This window comes from Acromyrmex echinatior, chromosome 11 (assembly GCF_024713525.1).
Source record: "Acromyrmex echinatior isolate Ae372 chromosome 11, ASM2471352v2, whole genome shotgun sequence".
Lineage (NCBI taxonomy): Eukaryota > Metazoa > Arthropoda > Insecta > Hymenoptera > Formicidae > Acromyrmex > Acromyrmex echinatior.
The window spans coordinates 9106227-9130130 of NC_141862.1; the positions used below are offsets into that span (position 1 = coordinate 9106227).

The 23904-nt window shown below is 34.7% G+C and overlaps 1 protein-coding gene across 5 annotated transcripts in view; it reads right to left on the reverse strand.

Moving 5' to 3' along the window:
- The window catches only part of Fur2 (furin-like protease 2), a 390070-nt gene that overhangs the window by 6586 nt on the left and 359580 nt on the right, over positions 1-23904 (reverse strand). For all 5 annotated transcript variants that reach the window (XM_087411225.1, XM_087411224.1, XM_087411227.1 and 2 more), the window contains exons 3-7: positions 18176-18280; positions 13795-14001; positions 4303-4597; positions 1559-1731; positions 21-686 (exon numbers count right to left, since the gene is read on the reverse strand). In XM_087411225.1, coding sequence (XP_087267351.1) covers positions 21-686; positions 1559-1731; positions 4303-4597; positions 13795-14001; positions 18176-18280 — 1446 coding nt within the window. The remainder of the gene's footprint in view (positions 1-20; positions 687-1558; positions 1732-4302; positions 4598-13794; positions 14002-18175; positions 18281-23904) is intronic.

A 23904-nucleotide genomic window follows, 5' to 3' on the forward strand; every position in this document is an offset into this window, starting at 1 on the left:
TTCCCGGCTTGCGATCTTACCTTACACTGCACATGCTCCAAGAATCGCACTTCATTCAAGGATCCAGCGCATCCAGTGACATCCATGTATGCGCTCAGGGTGTACCCATATGTGGGATCAATCGGTCTCTCCTCATTAATTTCATCAGACTTACAGATATGTTGGGGAGGTACATTGGTCCATTGTTCAGCCAGATTGACCATGGCGCCTGCGTCCATCAAACCGTAGCCGAACTTGTGGGAGACCTTTCTCTTTACACCGTTCAGTATCCAGCCGGGTTCGTTGCTCAACGGCTCGGATCTCGAGGTAAGTACCACTAGATATTGCATGTCTCGCCATGTCAACGTAGGATTTGCCTCGAGGGCGAGGGCAGCGATACCAGCAGCTAATGGCGCCGAGGCAGATGTCCCTGTGTGTTCCACCGTGCAGATGTGATCAGGACGCAACTTGGCATCCATGTCCACGGTAGCGACGCTTTTGTCGTTACCGGGTGTACCCGATGAGTACGTGGATGCCAAGGTCGAGCTACACTCCTCGAGGTACCAAGGCTTGTAGCCGCCTTGTGTTGCGCTTGATATCGACAGCGTGAAAATGCTGTTCGTGTAGCCGTCGCAGTTACACGAGTCGGTGTGTCGACCGCCGTTACCGGATGCCCACACAAAGATTGAACCTTTACCCTTGCGACCCTGCGTGGGAAGAAAAAAAAGTACCGCGAATGTTCAGGAAAAAAGCATTGACCGACGAAGCGATAGGATGCGTGTATGATTTTATAAAATAACACAAAAATTTATAACAATAATATAATTAGATAATAACAATTTTAATGACCGTATCATTTTAATGTATTATAAAAATAATAATTTCGAAATATAAACAGAATAATTATATTCTTCTTATTAAAATCTTTATAAACAAAGAGAAATATTTGGTTTTGCTACACAAAATAGAATTAAATATAAAATAAATTCTGTGCAAGATATGTGTTATTAAATTCATGTTATTTCAATAAGCATTTGTTTCAAAAAATTAAAAATTAAATTATTTTAACAAAACATAATGTGTAGAAAGTTATTTCAATATTGCACAATATCGTTTAGTTTGTGAAAAACGTACAGAAAACAAATTTTTTAACAGAAAAAAACAATTTATAACGTTGTTATTTTTAACAAATTACTTTCTGATACAAACTGATATTTCTAATTGAAAAAAATAATTTAACATGGAACTAAACCAATTTAAACAAAAAGTTGGAATTTTTTTCTACAATTCTGTACAAAATTCATATTTTGTAACAAAATTCATATTATGTAAGGTGATATCCAAGCTATGAGTTCAACAAACAAACGTACAAACATAATATATGATAATAATAGAAATTTTCATTTATAATCCATAATTTTTACTTGAAGTTCGTTATTTCGACGTACGTCAAGGAGATGTTTTTAAATCCTCCCGAAGTAATAAAATAAAATGTCGAGGGAAAAGCTCTTGCGACAGAAAATAAATTGATCCTCTCGCTTCGCGGACGCGCAGAAGGTACGCGATATATGTAGCTTACGCTCGTCACTCCGTAAATAAACGCCCTCCTGGCGAGAGGACCCGGACCGTCGACGGTCTTGCCGTCGTCCTCGGGACCCCAGGAGGCACTGTATATGTCGATGTGATCAGGATTCAATCCCAGAGCTCTGGCCTCGACGGCGTCGTTTACCGGGCCATCGAGCATTCGCACGCCTGAGAACACGGGAGATATGTGCGTAAACAAGTCCTTCTTCTCTCTTTTTCTTGTGTGTGCAGTGATTTTATGTCACGGATTGTCGTGTGCGGATTGTTAATATCGATTTTAATGCTAGCTGAGACAAGAGTTTGAAGTAATAAATGCAGAGTGCTCTGATTTAGCAATTAATTTGATTCTTTTTCTCATTCCTTAATTTTTATTAAATTTACTTAATTTAATATCAAGTTTGTATAATTTATATAAATAATTTTATATAAGTAAATTACATGACATAAATATTTTCAATATAATCGCGTGATTTTAATTATTACAATTTTCTATTTATCCCGTTTGTTTTTCTGTCCGCGCATTTCACAGCATTCTAAAGTCTGCATAACTAAATATTTGTATAAATTCATTTGATGGAAGATACAAATGAATTTGTATTATTCTATTTGTGTTATTCTGCTTATTATATTTACAAGTATAATTATTATTTGATTACTGCACTGAGAACAATTTCTATCCGAGATAATCAGATGCTCAATCATGATGACCATAATTCTAATTGATCAGAATTTAATTTTGCTCATTTTTAAAAACCATTTTAATCAAAAGTTTTCCTTAATGTGCTATATTAAAACTGAGAGTTGATATGATTAAAGTTGATTCAGTTAAAATCCTGTTCATGTCATTTCAATCTCTTTTCTAATGAACAAACATCCTAATAAACCTCAAGCAAATTAAGTTAGTCTCATTTAATAAGACAAGTCAAATTTATCAAGATTATAAATCGTACCAGTTAAAATCTTCGGATGAAAATAACCGACAAATTCTATATTTCTATCACGGAATTCCATCACGTTCTAATCCTCGTGCAAAAGTGTCCCGTAGGCAAACGATAGTTAATTATCGTGAAAACCACCGTGTCTCGCGGCTCTAACAAAATTTCCCGCCAATGCTGTATCGAAATTTCTAATTTCGCTGCGCAGCGCGCTTGCACGACCATCAATTCCTCGAATTCAATATCCGGTTAACACTGCTGTATCGTTCCGCGCTATCATTTCGGCCTCACTCTGTTCCACTCGTCGTAAGCCCCGACGGCTTACGGACGTTCGTTTCGCTTCGAAGTGGGTTAACGGAATTAATACAGCTCGATAGCATCGAGTCGGGAATAGCTGCGAGCGCCCGGAAAACCTGGCCTATTCTTCAGCGGGTCGAGACGATAAAGCGACCACCACCAGACCTGACATTCCCAGCGGTCGCTGCACTATTTATTTCCGTGGAACGATTCGCCGGCTAAGTCAGCGTTGGAACGGATCCCAGGAGGATTCGCTCAGTCGGCATAAGAAAAGATAAACACCGCCTTCGAGACAACGATGCGAAAGCCTGTCTCTTAAAACGCGCATTAAGTGATTACCGGCTTCGATGAGAAGCGCTTTCGCAGATGTAAGATTAACGACAGCTCGAATAGACTACGAACTCGTAATTATCGTCAATCTTTCTCGGTGGCGATTAATGTAATCGTATACGCGCGTATAAATTTCTAATGACCTTTTTACGGAAGAGATTCTCTATTTTGCGCATCTTTTTGTAATTAACATTGAGAATGAATGGCGACTACACCTCGCAACATATCTAAATGTTAGACAATGAAAACTAAAATATATCAAGATTAAAACTAAGTCGAAGAACTATCAGGTTTTGTGTTAGTTTGAAAATTAAATGGACAAAAGATTTTAGTATATCTCTGTGCCTGAGAGAATCCATCGTTAACGTTTGTACACAACGTTTGAGTTAAGATGAGCGCATTCTCATCATCGGAAATACTAACACACCTGAGTAACAACCTATTTCAAATTTCAACAAAATCCATCAGAACATAAAAGGGTTCTACCAATTTCTAGTTTATCAAACGTAAGAGTATAAGAGAAAGGAAATATTGATCCCTCTCATACATGCGTTATACATTATATGCACTTCATTCAATTTTCGTTGCAAAATATACAGGCTATAATTTAAGATAATAATTCAATTCTTGCATGACTCTAACAATATAATCAAACATGACAACAAATTTAAATTTTAGAAAATCGATATCTTATAAGTCGCTTGTTTATGAACAGAAAATTACACACTTTTCCCGCATTAAATAATTTTATGTTAGAAGTTCGTTATTTCTTTTTAGATCATCCTACTTATGACATCATTAAAAATAAATTAATAAACAAAATCAAATATTAACGCGAACAAAAATGATGGAAAGATACTTTTATTTATAAATCTCAATAGCATTTCCTCAAAATAGTCAGTCCTTTTAAAGTATCACAATTTCATAATATCGTACGGATATTTTAATATCGATTTTAATATTGCTGTGATTATTTTAATGATCATATATATTTAGATTTTTGCGATAAAAATTATCATGCTATTTATTCGACATAAACTTTCTTTTCCATGTAATATTTTCGAAATAACTTTGAAGAATCTCATTATTCCCTTTTCCTTTCCACAATTAATTTCTTTCCAGGGTGATTATTCTTATCTATAGATATTATTTTGATCTCCATTATAAATGACCTTACCTCCGATACTGGCATTATAAGCGACTCCAACACCGCAGTATTGGTTGAAGGCAACGGCGGCGACTTCACCGGCACATCGAGTGCCGTGCTTATTGTCGCCGTTATCCCTTGGCATCGGATCGTCGTCATTATCGTTGATATCCGTGCTGGCCTGGTGATCGTAGTTGAGCGCGAGATCAGGATGGTTGGTCTGGATGCCATCGTCCAAAATCGAAACAACGACACCCTTGCCAGTATAGCCCTTCTGCCAGGCCGGGCCAAGATTCATGTCGTAACCATCCTTGGCGCCACCGTTCTATGGCAAAGAAATGTTAAATTTAATTTATCTTGATCTATCTAACAAGAATTTATTTTTTCTTATTCTATTGCAATCATTTTAGTATCATTCCTTTAAGTAAAGCACAAGAAGATTTGAGGATTAACTAATTTGTATATTTTAAAATTTATATGGCTGCTCAAACGTTTTTTTTCACTAAAACGTATTCTTTAGTAAGATGTTTTAAAACAGTTACAGTTCAACTCATTATATATTTACTTGTCGTAATATATACATAAAATGTTTTCATCTCCATCTTCATATGAGCTCATCATATTTAACAGATAATGATATTAAATATTTAGCATTTCATGATTATTTAAAAATTTTAAGATCCATTTCTTTTATTTTTCGTGAGTCAATTGTTTCAGTAAAACAATTTATTACATTAAATACGCATTCTCTATTATACTTCCATAAACATAAAAAAATTTTACATTGTAAAAGAGCAAAAAATATTTTGTTTCAGCCAAAGATTTTGATGATAAATCGCACATGGTGCGGTACATGATTCTTTGACAGAAATTAATTCGCGAATTTCGTGTTACCGTGTATAAATGTTGATTGATATTCGTGTAACGCTATATATCTTCACATGCGCGTATACAATTTCGTGGATTAATGGATTACTAGCCGCACGACAAATTCGGTCACCACAGCTTTCATAACGCGGTCTCTGTTATACTATAGGTAAGATATTAGTAAGTTCTCAACATCCCAATTAGAAAATTATTATTTTCTAATATTTAAAAAATAATTATGGATGCATTTAATTTTTTTTTAAATGTCTGCCGTTCTTAAAAAATTATATTAGTTTTTTAAAAATGATGTATTAACTGCACTAGTCAACACATATAAGTCTAAATGAAAATAATCTTGTTTATTTATGACAATATTAATGAAACAAATAACTATACTAAAACAAAAACATGGCATATTTATTTCATTAATATTGTTATTAAATTAACAAGATTATTTTCAATCAGACTGTTGTATCGACTAATACTGTTAAAAAATATTGTTTTTTCCGCGTATACAATGTATAAAATTAATAATCCTATCCCAAAGCCCCTAAAAAAGTTTCAATATTAAAAAGTCAAACTATGTCAGATTCCTATCCAGGATTTTTCGATCGCCAAATACTATATCGCGGGCCATCGCTCTCATAAAAACGTCGACGGCGTTAAAATTCCATACGAATTTTGACAGACCTATAGTTTCTCCGATATCGCTATCGGTAGCCCCTCCCAGAGCTATACCAAGCCAGAAAAAAATATATGCGAGACACGATTCGAATAGCTGCGCAACGTGCGATCGTATCCCCTTCATTTTATGCATTTATAATGGATTGATTATTATAGCGGGACTCCCGCTACGAATGGCGTTTTGCAATTTGTGTACGTCATGAATTTAAGTAATAAATGTACAATATGGAAATATGCGAATGTTTCGTACGTGTTTCCCCAGCGATCGCCACGTATGATCATATCCAAATCGCGGCAAAAAAAGAATTTACGACCGCGCGCAGCGACGCGATAAATTCGTGCGTGCGTAGCATGATATCGCAGACTCCATAGATTATCCGGTAGGAGAGATGAGCAGTCAAGTAAGCACAACGAACGCATCAATCCCAGATAAGATAAACAATCTATCATTCTAATTGATACATGGAACATCTTTATAATATTATCACTTGAAAAATGATTGCGAGGTAATAAAGAAAAATAATTTTCAAAATTTTCTGAAATTTAGAAACAATCTAAACTTGATTATAGAAAGAAGAGAATGACGCACAGAAAGAACAACAAGAATTTTGATGAAACATTTATAAACTTAGGCTAGATCTAAATCTGAAAATAATTTTGTTGTGAACTATTAAAGTATATAATTATATAGGATGCTGAACTTGCTAGAATATCAACTTTTTGTAGCACTTCTTATCAAGCTTTAGTTTCCTATATACCTAATTATTTTGATAGTCTAACAACATTATTTTCAGATTTGTATCTATCTTTTAAATTTTTAGAGGCTTCAACAAAATTATTCTTTCCTTGCGACTCTTTATTAATATCAACTATCATTGCACGCAAGTTTCAAAAAATTTTTAATGCTGCAAGAAATTGCTATTTTGCAACAAATTTTAATTCCGGCGTTGATTATCACGTTTTGTCTGTATATCGAGAATAATCTCAGACTTGTGTTTTGGAAATGCAGCATATGCATAAATGCACAAACGTACGCGAGTGACGCAAAATATTTTTGCGGAATGCAAGAACATGGAGTTATTCTCTAATCTCTATGACTACGTTTTTCCGCATGAACTGAACAGAATTGGAAGAGATAGAATGAGTGCATTGAATACCTGATTCAAATGCTTTTAATATTTATTTTACATACAATAAAAGCTTTTCTATTTTCACGAAATATTTTGCAGCAGTTATAAAAGTACTGTGTTATTTTTCAGGATCAAAGTTGTAAGAAAAAAAAGTAAATAAAAAAGAAAGTGAAATATATGTAATAATTAAAAATATATAAAAATCGTAAATTAAAAATCAATTCTTTAACTTTATACTTTTTTAAAACTTATATTTTTTTTCATTATTTTATCAATTTTAATTTATAACAAAATAATAACAAAATAAATAATAAAAACATATTTTTAAAAAATAGTTGTTATAAACACAACTTTTATATGTATATAGATTATTTAAATTATAAATATTAACACATTTGTAAAAACTAGTACAATAACATTCTTAAATGAGCGATTTCCAACAAATGATTCATAAATTCATAAAAAACTTTTTCGATAGCAATACGCTGAAATCTAAAAATATGAAAAAAATTGTTTTCCCTTTGGAATAAAACAAAAATTGTGCCTCGAGAAATATGCCATTCAGGATATTGGTAATAGCTAATTTGAAGGGGTTCACTTAGAACACGAGTTTTAACACGAGTCCGCTTCGAGCTATTGCACGAATGAAGTGCATGTAACAGGACAGGAGTGGTTTCTCTTGATCCCGGCTCTTGTACATTACACCCGTAGCTCATCATGATCAGAAGAGTAGGACGGCACGTGCTCTCGTCGCGAGAATATAGCGACGGGAAATTGCGGGGAATGTGCCAATCTCCGTGTCGATGCACCTTTCCCGCTGTTGCTTTTTTACTCGGCCATTCGGGTTCGGGTGCGTCGCACGATGCCGGCTCCGTTCCAGCTGCAATTCCATTAACTAGATTGCGCATTGTCGTGCTCGCCCGTGAGGAAGACCCGATGGCATCGACGCGTGCCCGTCGTCCGTGTCAGCGCTTATCTGTGCGGAGATTTTGGCGCTACGAGCAGATCAAGGAGAGACAAAGCGCGAGAACACGGTATGCGTTGAGAATGCAACGGGATCAGAACTCGATAGCTCGGAAAGGAGGAAACGTGGTCCAAACATAGGTGCAACGTTACCGAACTGCTTGTCGTAGCTATCGCTGTTCCAACTCGTGGATACAGAAATTGTCAATATCAAACCGTATCGACTGTTGTCGATACGGTTTGATGAAGAGCATGGAAATCATTCCAGCCACCTCACGTCGCTGTAATAAAAATTTTTGCCAAGATAAAAAAACATAGAAAAAGATCATGTTCGATATTTCACAGTTCTATATATATATATATATATACATATATATAGAGCAAAAAATATATTGTTCGCAGTTGTAGTTTATTGCAGCATATAGTACTTATATATACTATTCAAATTGACAATTGTTTGTTGTTTACATAATTAAATTTTCGAGCAATAAGTTAAAAATTATTGTTCAAAATTAAGAAAATAATTTGACTTCTTTCAAAATTGTTTCACATATTTTATACAAGATGACTGTGAATTAATCTCCGTTGATAAACTTGGGAGGATTATAGAATGCGTTCTTTCGAATATAATGATACCTTATTTAGGCGCGATCGATTAACTGTTGCCAAGACATTAAAGAGAATGTCCAAAATGGTCAAAATAACACCAAACACCTATAAAATCCTAAAAATAGGATATCTTTTATTGTATATGAATTCATTGATTGAAACAGACAAGAACACATAGATATACAATTGGTGAGACGTCAACATGTTGCTGCTACAATGTCCACCAGAAAGCGAAACGCAGAAACGACAAAAAAGTGATGCCACACTTCAATACACAAAACAAGCAAAAAAAAAAACAAATAATACTATACATCATACATTACAATAATAAATAACATCATAAAAATAAAAATTTATATAAAAATATAAAAAGACATAATATTTCCACATATAACAATACAATCACGAAAGGTTCGATTCTTTAACTATCACATAAATTAAAAAAAAAATATATATATATATTAAAAGAGTACAAATAAATTTTTTATATGACATTATAGCAAATTTTATTGAATATCGATTTTGTTGATTTGTCCACCGTCTCCCGCGCCTGACTTCCATAACCATTATTTCATTATTTATTATATTAAAAGAGATTTCAAAAACTATTCTTAATAAAATAACTTTTATATATTCTGAAACTAATTTTCTTGAAATATTGGAGTATCAACTGTTATACAAAAACCTAGAAATTTCTGCTTGGTCCCGTTTTTTTTTATTATATTACGTGCGCCATCGATCCCTCGGTTGTTTCTTTCTCTCAGACGAACACAGGCTAAATTATCCGGCGAGAAACGCCAAATTTACGGGTGCTGTATAAGAACGCCATAATCCCATCAGCGTATACAGCGAATGGTGAGGTAGGATGGGTTCGTGCGCACACATTGTGGGTGCATATTGTGCTCGAAGAAAGACAATGCGGCCCATTGTCTCTCGCGACGCGTGCGGTCGACCCGACAAAAAGAGAATAGAGAAAAAAGCCCACGGCCGAGTCGGGTTTACAACAAACGGGATTGCTCCGGTTCATCCGGAGGTACTCTTTGCTCCAGCGTCTTCTACGACAAAAGCGAGCTAGACGAAACGTCGTTTCCTTCCATGGGATGACATAGACACAAAAATCTAACAATACAAAATTCGAAGTACCCCTCTTATACTTGTATAGTATAAAGAGAATATTTATATAAAGAGAAAAACGCATTACAAAGAAAACTCGTTCGAAACGATTCTAGCCTATTATTCCTTTTATTGTGAATTTTTGCAAAATTTGATAACAAGATATATCGTAAAATAATTTAAATCATTTTGAAATTCTGATACTAAAAAGAAATCAGTAATATCAAAAGTTAATATTAGATTTCGCGATTAGATATCTAAGAGAAGGATTAATTTTTCAATAATAATTTGATACCTCTTATATAATTTGAATACCTTATATAATTATAAGTTGTTTGTCTACTTTTTTGCTTTTGAATCTTGTAACTATATTTCTAACAGATTTTATTTAATCTTTCATTGCAAATCTCTTGCTTATCTAATCTCCAAATTCTTTTTTTACCGATCGCGCCTAAATTTTATTACCCGATCCTCTATTGTCGATTCAATCCTCTATTGTATTATCATTTTATCTATAATAGTATAAGGCTAAAATATAAAATATATATATTTAGTTTTTATCATATATTTACTGTGAATTTTTATATCAAATTATTATTATTATTCTTCTTTTATCTCGTTTTGTTTCGTTACGATAATCTCGATAAATTAATAATATACACTTAAATATCGTAGTTTGTCACAAATACAATTATCACAATTATCGATATTATATTTTTTAACCGTACCGTACAGATTCTCGTATATTCAAACACGCAATGATAAATATCTAATAAACGTTAAGAATATAGACTAGAATCTCATTGAAGATGTCAATGAGAAATTTACATTGATTAATTTGCTTTCAGTTATTTCTGTGTTCGCAGACAGGATATCGATATGATATATCTGCACATACGGAGTATCATAGGTAGTTTATTAGCTTGCGTAAGCCCTGGTTTCCTATCGCGCTTCAGGCGACGCTCCGGGCATCTCGTAAACGCCTGCATCCTGCGCTTTTATACACGGTTTCCGAGCCCGAATTTCGAGAGTCGGCATATTTGGGCATTGCTCTCTGCAAATAGAGAGGAGGCCCCAGATATCGGGCGTTCGCCTGAGCTGCTCAAATTTCATATCATCCGATATTACGTCCATTATGCAAAATCGTAATACGCGTATCCCGCGTTTCTTTAAGGCTCCCTGCTTCCATGCCGTAGCCACATCGAATCACGACGTCAGAAAACGAGAAACGTGGACTTTTCTCCTTGCAATACACGTCGGAATAAGCGAGGGAAAAAGGAGCTCGAGAAAGTGCGGAATGTATTTTTGTAAGTGCGCCGTTGCACAAACTGAATTTGTTTATTTCTCATATCGAAAAAGAAATTACATTTGTTTTTACAGCTGTCGGTTCGTTCAATCTCGTTCACTTACAAAGTGGCTTATATAATGCAGCATCGCGAATAAATATATAGGTTTTCACAACTTTCTTTCATCTTTGATTCTTTGATCAATTTGGAGCAGTTTCTTTCTTTAAAGCGAAAATTTTACCATCTTCTTTCTCAACTTTTTGATATTCAGCTTTGAGTTTCTATATTTCTTCATCTCGAATTAAAATACTGCCAAAGTATACTCAAGATAAAACGAAAGATAAGATTTTCCTCTCGTAAAGGAATTAAGAATCAAAGTAACTACCTCCGGTAATCGCCTGGAGCATTCGCAAGAACAGGCAATCGGGATGTTCCCTTCTCGGACGTTCGCCAATGAAAGTAGCCGAACAGCTAGAAGCCGGGACACTCGATATAATCGAGAACTTCTCGGTAACTTAGGCCGAGACGCCGCGCTGGCGGGCGACGCGTCGGAAAATAGAGAGAGAGAGAAAAGTTTCTGCCGCGCCGGATATATTGGGTGAACCTGCCAAAAGCTAGAGCTACCCGTTTCCATTGTTTCTCGCCATTCTGCTGCTGTTCCAGACGGCATGGCTGCACGTTATAAGCTGCTTACGCTCTCGCAAGAAAACGCGTGTACAGCACAACGTGGGTCCATTAAGACACGACTGGTCGCGCGAGAAATAAGTATACCAAGTCTGGTCGCGCGATGCATCAAGATTTACTGCTCTTATACAGAAATTTTTAGTTTCTCGCGTTTATCCAGTTTCTATCTAAAATATCTCACCATTAAAAAATTAATATTTTATATTTTTTCGTTGATTAATACATTAAGATGTTTATTTTTTAATTTATTATAATGTTGAAAATAATTCGATACAGGGAAACAAAATGTTTGTTATCGATCTTTCCAATATTATTCGTTATTATGCCATTGTTTTGTTTTTTAATATAAAAACATTTGTTTGACATTTTAATCGATTTTAAGCAATCGACACTTCACTTGGTTCATAGATCTTTTATTTTTCTCTTATTTTTATTAATTTTTTATTTATGTGTTTTATTTATGTTTATTACATAAACGTTAATAAGTTATACTAGACCGGAATAAATCAAACAAGTAAAGAAGTATTAAAATACGGTCGAGGCTAGATGTTAACTTCACAGTACTTCTGAAATTTTAAATACATCTTTCATTTACTTAAGTTGCGCGGTTATTTGAATCGCAATTAAAACTGAAATAGTAATATCACAAATTAAATTAATCATAAATTTAATAATGATTCGAACAAACATATCAAAATCGTACAGAATTTATTGCAAAAAACATCTTCAGAGTGATATATAAATATATTTCATATATACATATTTATAATTGGAAATGAGAAAAGAACATAAAATGCACATAATAGAATTCTATCAAGTATAATGATTTTATGGCGTTAAAAAATTTTGAAATTATCTAATATTCAACAAAGCCAATAAACGATGACTTAAAATCAAAGATCAAAATTATTAAATATCAATCTGATTTTCCAAAAAAAAACTTCTGTACCGTCGCAAAGTAATCTTAATATAAAAAAATTCCTATTGACATTCTTATAGATATATATCTTTTACATAGGAGGTACAAATTAATTACAAATTTTAATTGAAAACTCGTAATTGTAACGTAATATGTAGAATTTAATATGCAGAATTAAAGATAATCTCTTTTAAACGTTTTAAATAATGATTATAATAAAACATCTCGATCTCTCTGATGCGCTTAATGCGGATGATCAGGCTGAAGAGTTAGAGCGATTAAGCTAGAACGGAACAATAACGTTCCGCCCAATAGGATCGCAAGGTGGAAGAGGTCTATAACAATGTTGGCGCGTTGTTTTCGATAATCTCAGGCCCGGCCCGGGCCGTCAATCGATTCGACAGCTCTCACTCAATAAGATCGCATTAGTTGCAGCCGCTAATCGGATAACAAACACGTTGATTGATTGTTATACGGGACTCGAGCCATTATTAGGATAATTGTTTACTCATCCACGATTACGTGAATCAAGTTATGCGAGTTATGCGAGCGTTTTAGATCCAAGATATGTACCTTGTTCAAGTGCATCGAGTCACAATGAAAACATCGTCGCGTTTCTCGGTTATTACAGCGCAAGATATGCAATAATTAACTGATCGCAAGATATGCGATCGTAACTAAAAATTGAGATGCAGACTGCGTCCAAATTTTCTAATTAATAAAATATGTCAACGTCATGATTAAACAAATAATGTGATTATAGATGTCATAATAATTGAAGAAGATTTATGATTCCTCCTTAGATTGACATTATCTAATAAAAATGATGGTAAACAAGTCTGGAATATTACTCTTATCATTATTTTCATTCTCTATTATTACTTTTATTTCATTTTTACAATTTTCAATTCAAGCAAACTGCGCGCAGATTATTATACGATTCGGTCTTGAAATAACCCTAAATTGATAATGTCACAAGTTATTTAATATTGATTCCAATTTTTTGTAGTCTTTTAAATATGATCGTTAAGTACATTAATTATAATTTTTAATTAATACAAACAACTAATATTTCTTTCGTCAGAGAATTTTGGAAAATCAGCATAGTGTAAATTTTTTTGAATTGACATCATCGATAGAGTCTTCTCGAGAAAGAAATAATAATCGGAAGTGTCGAGTGACTCAGATACTGTATAGAGATTCTTTCGATTCTCATCATGTATTCTGTCACGGCAGTTTATCTTGTGGCGCGGCGAGATGTACTTACCAAGTACCACTGTTCCTTGAAAAGCGGGTCCGTGAACAGATTTTGAAGTGGCACGCCTCTGTTTCTTTGGCGATGAAATAGGCCAGCTTGTCGCGGACGCGGACCAAAACCGCCGAAGAAGGGCTGATAATCGGCGAACGCGTAGGACGCGGCGTCAAAGTCGCGCTTCTTGCGCTTCTTCTCATGCTGCTGTTGAAACCAGTGCACCTGCAACCGAAAGCATACGCCGGATCTGCAACGAGCTTTCTTGCGACATCGCTCTATGATCGACTTCGAGCTACGTCATCGCGCTATAAACTTGAATAACTTGGCGAACCGACCTAAAAGCCATTAGCCGCCAGAATACGTTTTGTTATCTCTCACGTCATTATACTAAGTTCCACACGACATTACACGGTAATGTAAGCCAGTATAACGGTCGCAAATTTTCCCAAGTGTCCGGAATATTTCATCAGTGTCATCAGTCAGATATTTTGCTGGACGATTTATTTATCCACATGTTAATAATATCATAAACAGGTTATATCAAAAGAAAGGAACTTCAATGTCTTTGGATAAAGTTATTAATCACGCGTGATTTTAAATTATTATGCATGATAAAATTTATATGAAATTTAATTAAATATAAATAATATAATAATTTCTATAATATATGTATTGAGAATTAATATCGAGAAATATTAAATGGATTAAGAGAGAAAGCATTTATTTCTATATACGTCAACTAATTAATCATTATCTTTATATATTTATTTTTACAAAATTATTCAAATCTAGATTTATGACGTTCGTATTTTTATGAAATGTTTAATGATTATTATAATACATTTTATATTATTTCAAAGAATTATTTTATCGATAATTGAAAAATAGAAAAAATTTAATTAAGAGAGAGAGAGAAAGAGAGAAAGCTAGTGAAATAAAATTATCCTTTTATCCTTATTTTTAAAAAATAAACAACTACTCGTAGCATCATTGTTGTCTATTGTGTGATTGGCTAGACGGCTATATATACGGCTGTATATCGCGACACTGCGACGTGGAAAATTCACCAGGACAGATTGACTCAATCGAGGGTCATAAATCGAACAATCACCGAAAAACGCCTCGGGGAACGAGCTTTAATTTTAGCGTGCGCCGCGTTCCTCCCGCTTCATTCATACCCTCGTGTTGGACCCAGACACGCAATGCGATTCGATGCCCAGTCGACAGATTCACGATCCTCACGCAATTTTGGCGAGGCTCCAAATACGCCAGGATTAATCAAGTTAGTTTCACGGTCGTATTGAAGGCGCGCGCCAATGCAGAAATTTCCGAATTTTCAAACTAACACAATGAGTATAAGATAGGAAATTTGGTACATGTGCTGCTCCATATCGATTATTGAACATGTTAAAAGTCTCTTAAAATCAAACGATTATGGCAGTCGTGAAATCGAATAGTAGCAGATGTTGCCGTATTCTCTCATGAATTATAAACAGTTATAGATAAAAGTCAAAATTTCACAAACATACACAAATAATAAAGAAAATGTCACTAAATATGATCGCTAATTAAATAGAAATTACCTCGTAATTGTTTAAGTTAATTTTAATTATCAATATTTATGAATTTTTATTAAAATAAACACTATATGTTTCATGTAGATATACATATCAACATAAATATGCGATCAAATAAATTATCAAATAACCCATTTAATCATCGATTCATCAGACGTGAAATATTGAATTGTTCCTTTAGAAAAAAAAATTAAATAAAATTTAAATACCGACATTAATCACTATTCTGACAGCAAACCATCTAATAAAAGTTATGCGGAATTTTAATTTTCAAATTCAATAATAGTCCGTGTAATAATCTCGATGAAAAAAGTTGTAAAATTCAGACTAAAATTATGTGAAGAATTTTTTTATGTATACATATCTTCCTCAATTTCTCGAAAAAACAATTTCTCAAGTAGTACGATGCTTTTTCAAACATAATAAAAAAAAATTAGTGAAAGAAATAAGGTGTTAATAATTCTTTTTCATTCGCAATAAGTTTCGTTTGCATCCATATGAACATGATATTTTTTCATCAAAATATAAAAATAAGCAATAAAATGAAACATTGATCGTCCATTTTTTAGCGAACAATTAAGCGGTTAACTAAGCGTGCTGCACAATTAATAAGCAGCCAGTCACGATCGTCGGGAAAACGAGAGAGATTTTCCGGTCACGTATCCGTGACTTTGCCAGCCATAAATCCCGGCGATCTCTGAGCGCGGCGCGTTCGGAAAAAAATGTATCTCGCGCGGAAGTTACCCCCGCACGTTCGTCCCGTGCAAATGGCATTTTCTTCACGATAACGTGTTCCCCACGAGTAATTCATAATTAATGCTATATCGCGATCCCTCGCATATAAAGAACTGTATTTCTGTTTCTTTCTCTCTTTCTCTCTTCGACATGATATTTTTCCGACCACTTCGTCTACCCTTCCACTTCGTAATTTTCACCCGCGAGAAGGAGCTTATCGAGACGAGGACAATGGCGGAAAACGCGGCGACGACAATATTGTCTCTCGAAACAGTGAGATATTTTGCTACGTCCTCGTGAGAGAAGGGACGACGAGGCTTCACCAAGAGTGCACTTAAAGCGACCACCAGGTATTTCCCGCGCGACTACTAAAGTGATATTATAGTGAAAAATTCGAAAAAAATCTACAGGTATAAGAATGGAATTTCATAAACTATTTATGGCTACGACGGATTTATGATTTAATACCGCTGAATAATAATGCACGTAAATTATGCCGTCTTTTTCACAAAAAAAAAAAATAACATCTGCGGAAAAAATATATATGTTATAATCCTGAATTAAATGTTAAAAACATTTTACTACACGGAAAAAAATCTAAAAAAATTAGGCCAGATACTGACCTGAAAATAATTATATTGGATTATTAAAATAATTATGTAGAGAGAATGTGTTTAAACGTGATAATCCTGCATAAAAAGTATTGACATTTAAACAGCCAGTTTGAGCGTACAATATAATATTAAAAAATAATCCAATATAATTATTTTCATGTGGATCTAGCTGAATTTTTAAGTATTTCAACAAAATCGTTCTTTACGTATGCCGTAAAAAAGTGTTTCTTGCTTTACAGTTGCAAAATAATTTCTATCCTTGACTGTGATTTTTTTCATAGTTAAAACTCAACGTTTTTTACCACAACGCTAAAATTTAGACTAGAACCGAACAAAAACACGTTTCTGGTCAATCAAAAAAAAAAAGGAAGACACATTTTGCGATCCTTTGTGAGATATACCGTTACCGTTGAATATTCTGTCACTGCGTGACAGAATATTTAACTATAAAAAAACTACATGCAAACGGGAGAATGATTTTTTGAAAACGCAAGGGTTATGGTACATACTGAGAAAAAATGTAACATTTTTATGATGGGACTTTATTATTTACGTAATATACATATATTGCACAGCTTGTTTTCAAAACATCTCAGTACAGAACTCATATCCTTTCTAGCCTTTTGATCCTATTGACATTTTCCAGACTTTGTAAATATCTTTCTTTCTCTCTCAGTTTTGTCGCAAAAATAAAAAAGTATTTTTTTCGATAAGATAAAAGATGGCGCGATTACAACAATTTCATGAAGTTAAAATTATTAAAGAAAAATTAATATAAAAATGTTTTTAACCAATTTGTTAAAAATCGATGATGGTAAATTTTATTTTTAGAAAATTATTTTCGTCCTTTCAAAAGCCTTAATTCATAATTTTATTCTGGGGCTTCTTTCAGCCAAACATTCAGTTCACTAGCCAGAACACGTATTTCTTGCGATCGTTAACGTGCTTTAAACGGACTTGGTCAATTAAGCTGTTTGTCGAAATGCACGTCGCTTTTACGCTGACCGATCGTGAAGAGTTCAAGTTTTATCAAGTGATTTAATAGCGCTTATAGCAATGAATTTTCTGTCCGAACAATCGTTACAATCGGTTCGTTAACATGTCGACTGTCCAATAAATTTATAAAATGTGTTTGTATATATGAAAGAAGTATACACTGCTTGTGATTATAATTATCTTATTCTAATTATATTTATTTCTGTCTCTTATGACTGCACACAACTCCGTTATTTCGCTCTTCACACGCAAATTTAATTTTAAATATAATTTTTTTTTTTGTAAAAGCAAAATCCTTAATACCGTGACTAAAGCTAATTAAATTTTTCTTTCATTTCACAGACCTGGAATAAATCTACCATGGCTCTCAAACATTACGTCTTACTCTTTGAGTATGAATCAAATCTCGTTCCCGTGTGCATCTCGTAATTAATGTCTCTTAATTAGCGCAGAAACAAGAACACGTCGACTTACCCGCGGTTCATCCCTGAGCGCCTTGTGATGTGGTTCGCTTGCAGTGAGGGATCTCTTGTGTAATCGCTTGTGAGAGAAGAGGTAATAATTCTTCAGGGCACCGATCTGAAACCGAGAAATAAAGCACTTTTATTGTCATAATTTGAGTGTGGCTTGAGAGGACTGGCACCGCGTCCTCGTGCAGAAGACGTAAACATGAAGAGGCAAGAGGGTGCTCACAAGTCTCCCTCTTGCGACTCTTCGATGGCATTTCGATGGTCTTGCGACTCGATATCGTTTCGACTCACAAGTTTGGCAGTAACTCTCGAAATGTCGTTCCTGAATTATATGGCGGAACTTGCTAAATCTCGTCTACATTCATCGTATTTTCTGCAGACGATAAATGTTTCCCCCAACACTTTCGCTCATGATAGATAATGTAATCATCGTGAATAAGCATGAGAGAAATCTAATTTGTCCAAAAATTTTTATCAATTAGCATAAAATAATAATGAAGAACTAAAATTGATACAAATTCCAAGATAAATAATTGAAAACTATACTTCATAATTTTCAGATAATATTTATTAGTACAATTATTTATGATTTCCTCATACCATGTTTCATTAACATTAATAATATTAAGGATAAATTGGATAGAAACTCTTTCATTATATTAATAACGATAAAATTATAGTAACGAGAGAACAGCATCAATAACTGATTTTTCAAGTATTGTTTGTCGACATCAGTATCAAAGGCTTCTGTTTTTGAATTCAGCGAGCAGAGATTACCGAATCGAAAATTAACATTAATGAACGACACGCACGACGGCGCTTGCAACATTGCCTCTCATTTTAGAAGTTTAACGCGATCCATTAGAGATAATTGGCAGCTTATTGAACGCCAGACGCTTATAATTATATCTATATGTACAGTGCGACATTACGCGTCGTTATAGAGTAGCGACGTTTCAGTTTGGTCGATAGAAGTGTTTGTCGATAATTCTAAGCGCAGTCATGCTCTAATAATATCGTATACCAAAAATAATTAATAAGCTACTCCAATCATTCGTCTGTTATTTAAAGTGAATTAATTAATGTATCTGGTAATTAATTAATTACTATTATAGATACTTATCCAATTAATAAAATGAAAAATAGGAAATATTAAGGACTGTGTGTGTAATACTGAACATATCATTGCTTCATTCATTCGATATCAATATTCTAATAATAAAAAGTTAAAGAAATTATTCTTTTCTATTTACATAGAAAACTTTTTACAGTATACATTTCTATTTATGTATACATATGTATTCTCTTATACGAGTATACCTTTTAAAATAATTAACTAGCTTTAAAAAAGGTAACTGAATTTGCAATTTAAAAATTAAATTTAAATAAATTTGAATTAAATTAAGAAACTAGACCTGATATACGATATTATGCTTTTCTTACTCTGCGTTTACAGAGTACTTTTTTACAATACTAAATAAATTGTATGATGTAATGTTTTGTGCAAACAACAGCATGTGTCTATGATTCACAAGCACACTTTTCCACATTACTCTGATATGATCCGACACTTTCAGAGGAAGTCGTAAGAACCCATGCTTTCGAAACGGCCCAACTTTCGCCAGCGAAGTTTCCGGAACTTAGCCGGAACGGGAATCAACCAAAACTGCATCGCACCGCGAAGTAGAATCACTTCCCGAAGCTGTTTTTGCGCCACCGATGCTTTACACGTGTCGCCTACTTGAAATTCTTCCACGGCGTCTGCCTTCCGGAGCCGCGATTCGAAAATTGAAGAGCAATTCGCAAGGAACTCGGGCGCGATTTGCAAAAAAAAAGAAGGGAGAGCGTGCTTTATTTTATCATCGAGCTTTACCCGAAATTTCACGGTGATCTCGAGACAACTACTCTTCGACATTCTCCGGACTTCTTGAGGATCTAAGTAGCCCAAGAGTGGCAAAGTGCATCACTTGCTCCTCTCAATCTCGAGTTATCTTTCGTGTGAAAGAGGATTACTTGCCCTAGTTCTTTCACTTTAGCCATTTTTACCTCTTCAGAAACATAACGATGTATATCATGTGCGTTTACTTGAAAAACTGTGAACTTGCTCCTTACTTCATAATAAAGCAATACTTCAGAAGCTTAAAAATTGTTACGCTTTTTTTTTATTTAATATTTTCTTCGTAATATTACATTTTATCAAATTTTATATATCAGTCAATCAACAAATGTAAATTAAGTTATTTTTATTTTACAGATTAAGAAGGTTAAAATGTTGTTTACTATTAACTTTTTTTAGATGTACTTTACAGGAATCAACTCATTTTTAATCGTTTATAACTTGTGGATTTCGAGCCATAAATTTTAAACATTTTTATGCGTCAAGAATCAACTGAGCAAAAAATGTTCGCGTGAATGCCGATTTCAAGTTATACTACGTAGCCAACAAAGAGTGAGGCGCGGAAGGAGATACGATGAGACTATCGCTATTTCTCGAAGATATTTCGCGGACGTGATGGAGCATGCCTCGCCAGCTTCACTAGCGGGTATTATATAACTCTCGGCTGGCGACGACGCCGGAAGGCCCATTCGCATATTTCCGTATTCCGCCAACAATTTTACGTCTAACTTGTGCGCGGCACGCTCGTTGGCTTTATGACGCAAATTTCACAAGGGCGGGTCAAGGACTAGCTTGAGGGCTTCTTCCTTCCGAAGTGCGGCCGAACGGCGTCCGTTGAAATTCTCGCTCAACCATGCGGAATTTTGATAATATTCCCAATTATTTCGCGGTCACGGAAACAAGATGCTGCCAATAATATTTAATCTTAAATTCGACCATGTATCCTACAAAATACATCTCCGTTCATATACTTGCAAAATTCTGTTTGGTCAATAAATCTATTAACTGTTTATTTTACGATTATACAAATTTATTACGCAATTTGTATAATTGTAAAATAAACAGTTAATAAATTTATTGACAATAATTTATGATATAGAAATATAAATTCGGTTAATTAATAAATTTATGTAATAGTAATTTTTTATTATTTTTAACAAAAATTCATCATAAAATCTCTATGGTTGTAATGAAAAAAATTACGTGTAAAATTACAATTACAAGAGTAAATTTTTGAAAAACGCACAATTACAATTTTTCCACTATCCATTGATTTTTACAAATTATTATTTATGTAAATTTACATACTTTATTACAATACACATATAATATTTTTTCTTAATAATTCTAAAATATACGTTCTTATAAGTTTTTTCTTTTCGAAACGTTGAATTCCCGGATAAATGGACTTCCTCCTATAGATATTACTGGCGATCGACTTTCTTCATGAAGATGACGACGTAAACGCGAGGTCACGTCGTCGCTACTAAAAATGACGAAGCGCCCAACTTTGACGCGATCTCTCGCTCCACCATCGTAGAGACTTGGAGACTCTACAGAAGAGAATTTTCCCGTGCGTTTGTTACCAGTCGCGTGAGTGATAGTCCCTCTCCGACCTGCTTCTCTGGCTCTATGTCATCCGCTCCATTAACGCCTTACTTCCAGTTTCCAGCTGGAAGGCGGTGCAATAAAGCCAGGAAGACGGTGGCGAATTGGACTGATTCGTTTCCGGCGCGATTAGCGTAGAAACTACCGCGTGAATCTTCAGATCATCGCCGCTTTTGTAGTGTTCCATTGTGAACAAATCCGCCCAACTTGAAATAATTCAGTCTGAACGACTGCAGGCGACATCAGTTAAAAATCACATACGAGATCAGCGTGAATAAAAAATAAAATAAAATAAAATAAAATCAATGCTTAACGATCTTCGAAAATCGAGATTTTCATGACATAGTTCTCGATAGCGAAACCAAATGGAATCAGGATAAATCGATTTTCGTTGAAAAGCCAAGTTTCAATGGCGATGACCGACGTTTCTTTCGAGTCGTAGAATCGTGTACCACTCGCAGCATTAGCCAAATCCTCGATTCGCGTCGACCTTGGCGATCTTCCTTAAATCCCTTAAATCCATCCGGTAGCTTTTCTGGAAGCGATAGTGCCGTCGCGTTCTCGCTCGCGTTCTCCAACGCGTCGCCGGTAATCCCGATGGGAGATACTCGTCGCGGCAGCTGCGCGCGGGTGGGAGTAAAAAGACGAGAAAACGGATGAGAACGAGTGGTGATGGTGGTACAGGAAGCGGAGGTGGGAATGTCTACCGACATAGAGCGTAGCACAATACAGCGCAATTTATTAATACTCTGGGACTCGTAGCGCCCTTAGGACCAAACGGTGGAATAGATATGCCAGCCGAGGTGCGCGAACGAGCGAGTGAGCGAGCGAGTGGGACCTGTTACAAGCCTGAACGGAAATGTCAGGACAAAATGTCCTGTACGGAACATACGGCGCATTCTGCGAGAGAATAGCGGTATAACCATGCGCGGAAAGACGTCAATTGTATCGTAAAACAAAACGGTCTTTCATTTAATTTGACGTGACTTCGCCTGAACGGAATTCTAATTTAAAAGTTAGTTAATCGCGAAGACACTTGGGGAGAAGGATGTGAAGGACGTAATAGCTGTCGAGAAAGGCTGAGATTTAATCCAGTAAAATCGATTGACTGTGTAAATTATACGTGAAAATTATATTTGTAAATTTAATTAGTTTTTATAGATCTTAACGAAATTACAGATTTAAGACTGCTTCATTTTTTGTCATCTTATATAGTCGGGAAGAAAAATTGACATCAAGTACGCCAAAGGGACGTCTGTCATTAAAAATTAATACGGTAAGGAACGGGATATCCTATAGCAGAATCTCTTTTACTCTGTACACACTTTCATACATTCTCGTGTATTTTTGAAAGCTGATCCACGCCGTTTTCAGCGTGACTAACTTTTATAAGGATCTCGCGAACGTGTACGGGGCGGAGAAAGCTGACAGCAGACGATAACTGCAGTGAACTTAATTGTAACATCAAGATGATTTCTTTCAGGGAGCTGAACGCGCTTTGATGGCGTACTTAAATCCACTTTATTTATCGAGCCCGAGGCGCGGGATTCAGTACGTCACAGAGCGGAGTCATAAGATCTAAAGAAAAGATAGAGCGAGCGATTCATCATCCCGTGTCTGCAACAAGCTCACGTTAAGGCGCGTGCACACACTGCAAACTAAATCAAATATTGCTCTAGCGTGCGCTAAATCGTATAAGTGAGATGTTCATCTAAATTAATCTACAAACGAGATTTCACTTTCAACTAATTCTCATTTTAATCATTTCCATATCTACTCTCATGATTAGAAATGTGAGATAAAATGTGAGAACTTAATACTCAGTAAAAATATTATCAAACAATTTGGTTTTGAAATAATTTATTCTGAAATTATTATATAATGTCGAATAGACAAATGCATTCTTTAAATGAATATCTTTAAATAAATATCTTTTAAATTAATTAATGTGTGTCGTCTCTCTGTGCCATTAAAACTACGTGTAAATGGTCACCTTTAACCCAAATATCGCTACCAAATTCTTTTCATCAACTGTTACCGAATTCTCTTTGCGATCGTTTGATCAATGGTTAGCCAAATAGTAGCATTTGGTCAGTGTTTGAAAGGAGAGAAACGAGGAAAAGGTAATTCCGAAATACATTCAGGTTAGAGAACGTGTTATCAAACCGTGTGTGTTCTGTGCAATGTGTGTGTTTCTGTACAACTGGGAACACGTCTGCACAAACTTA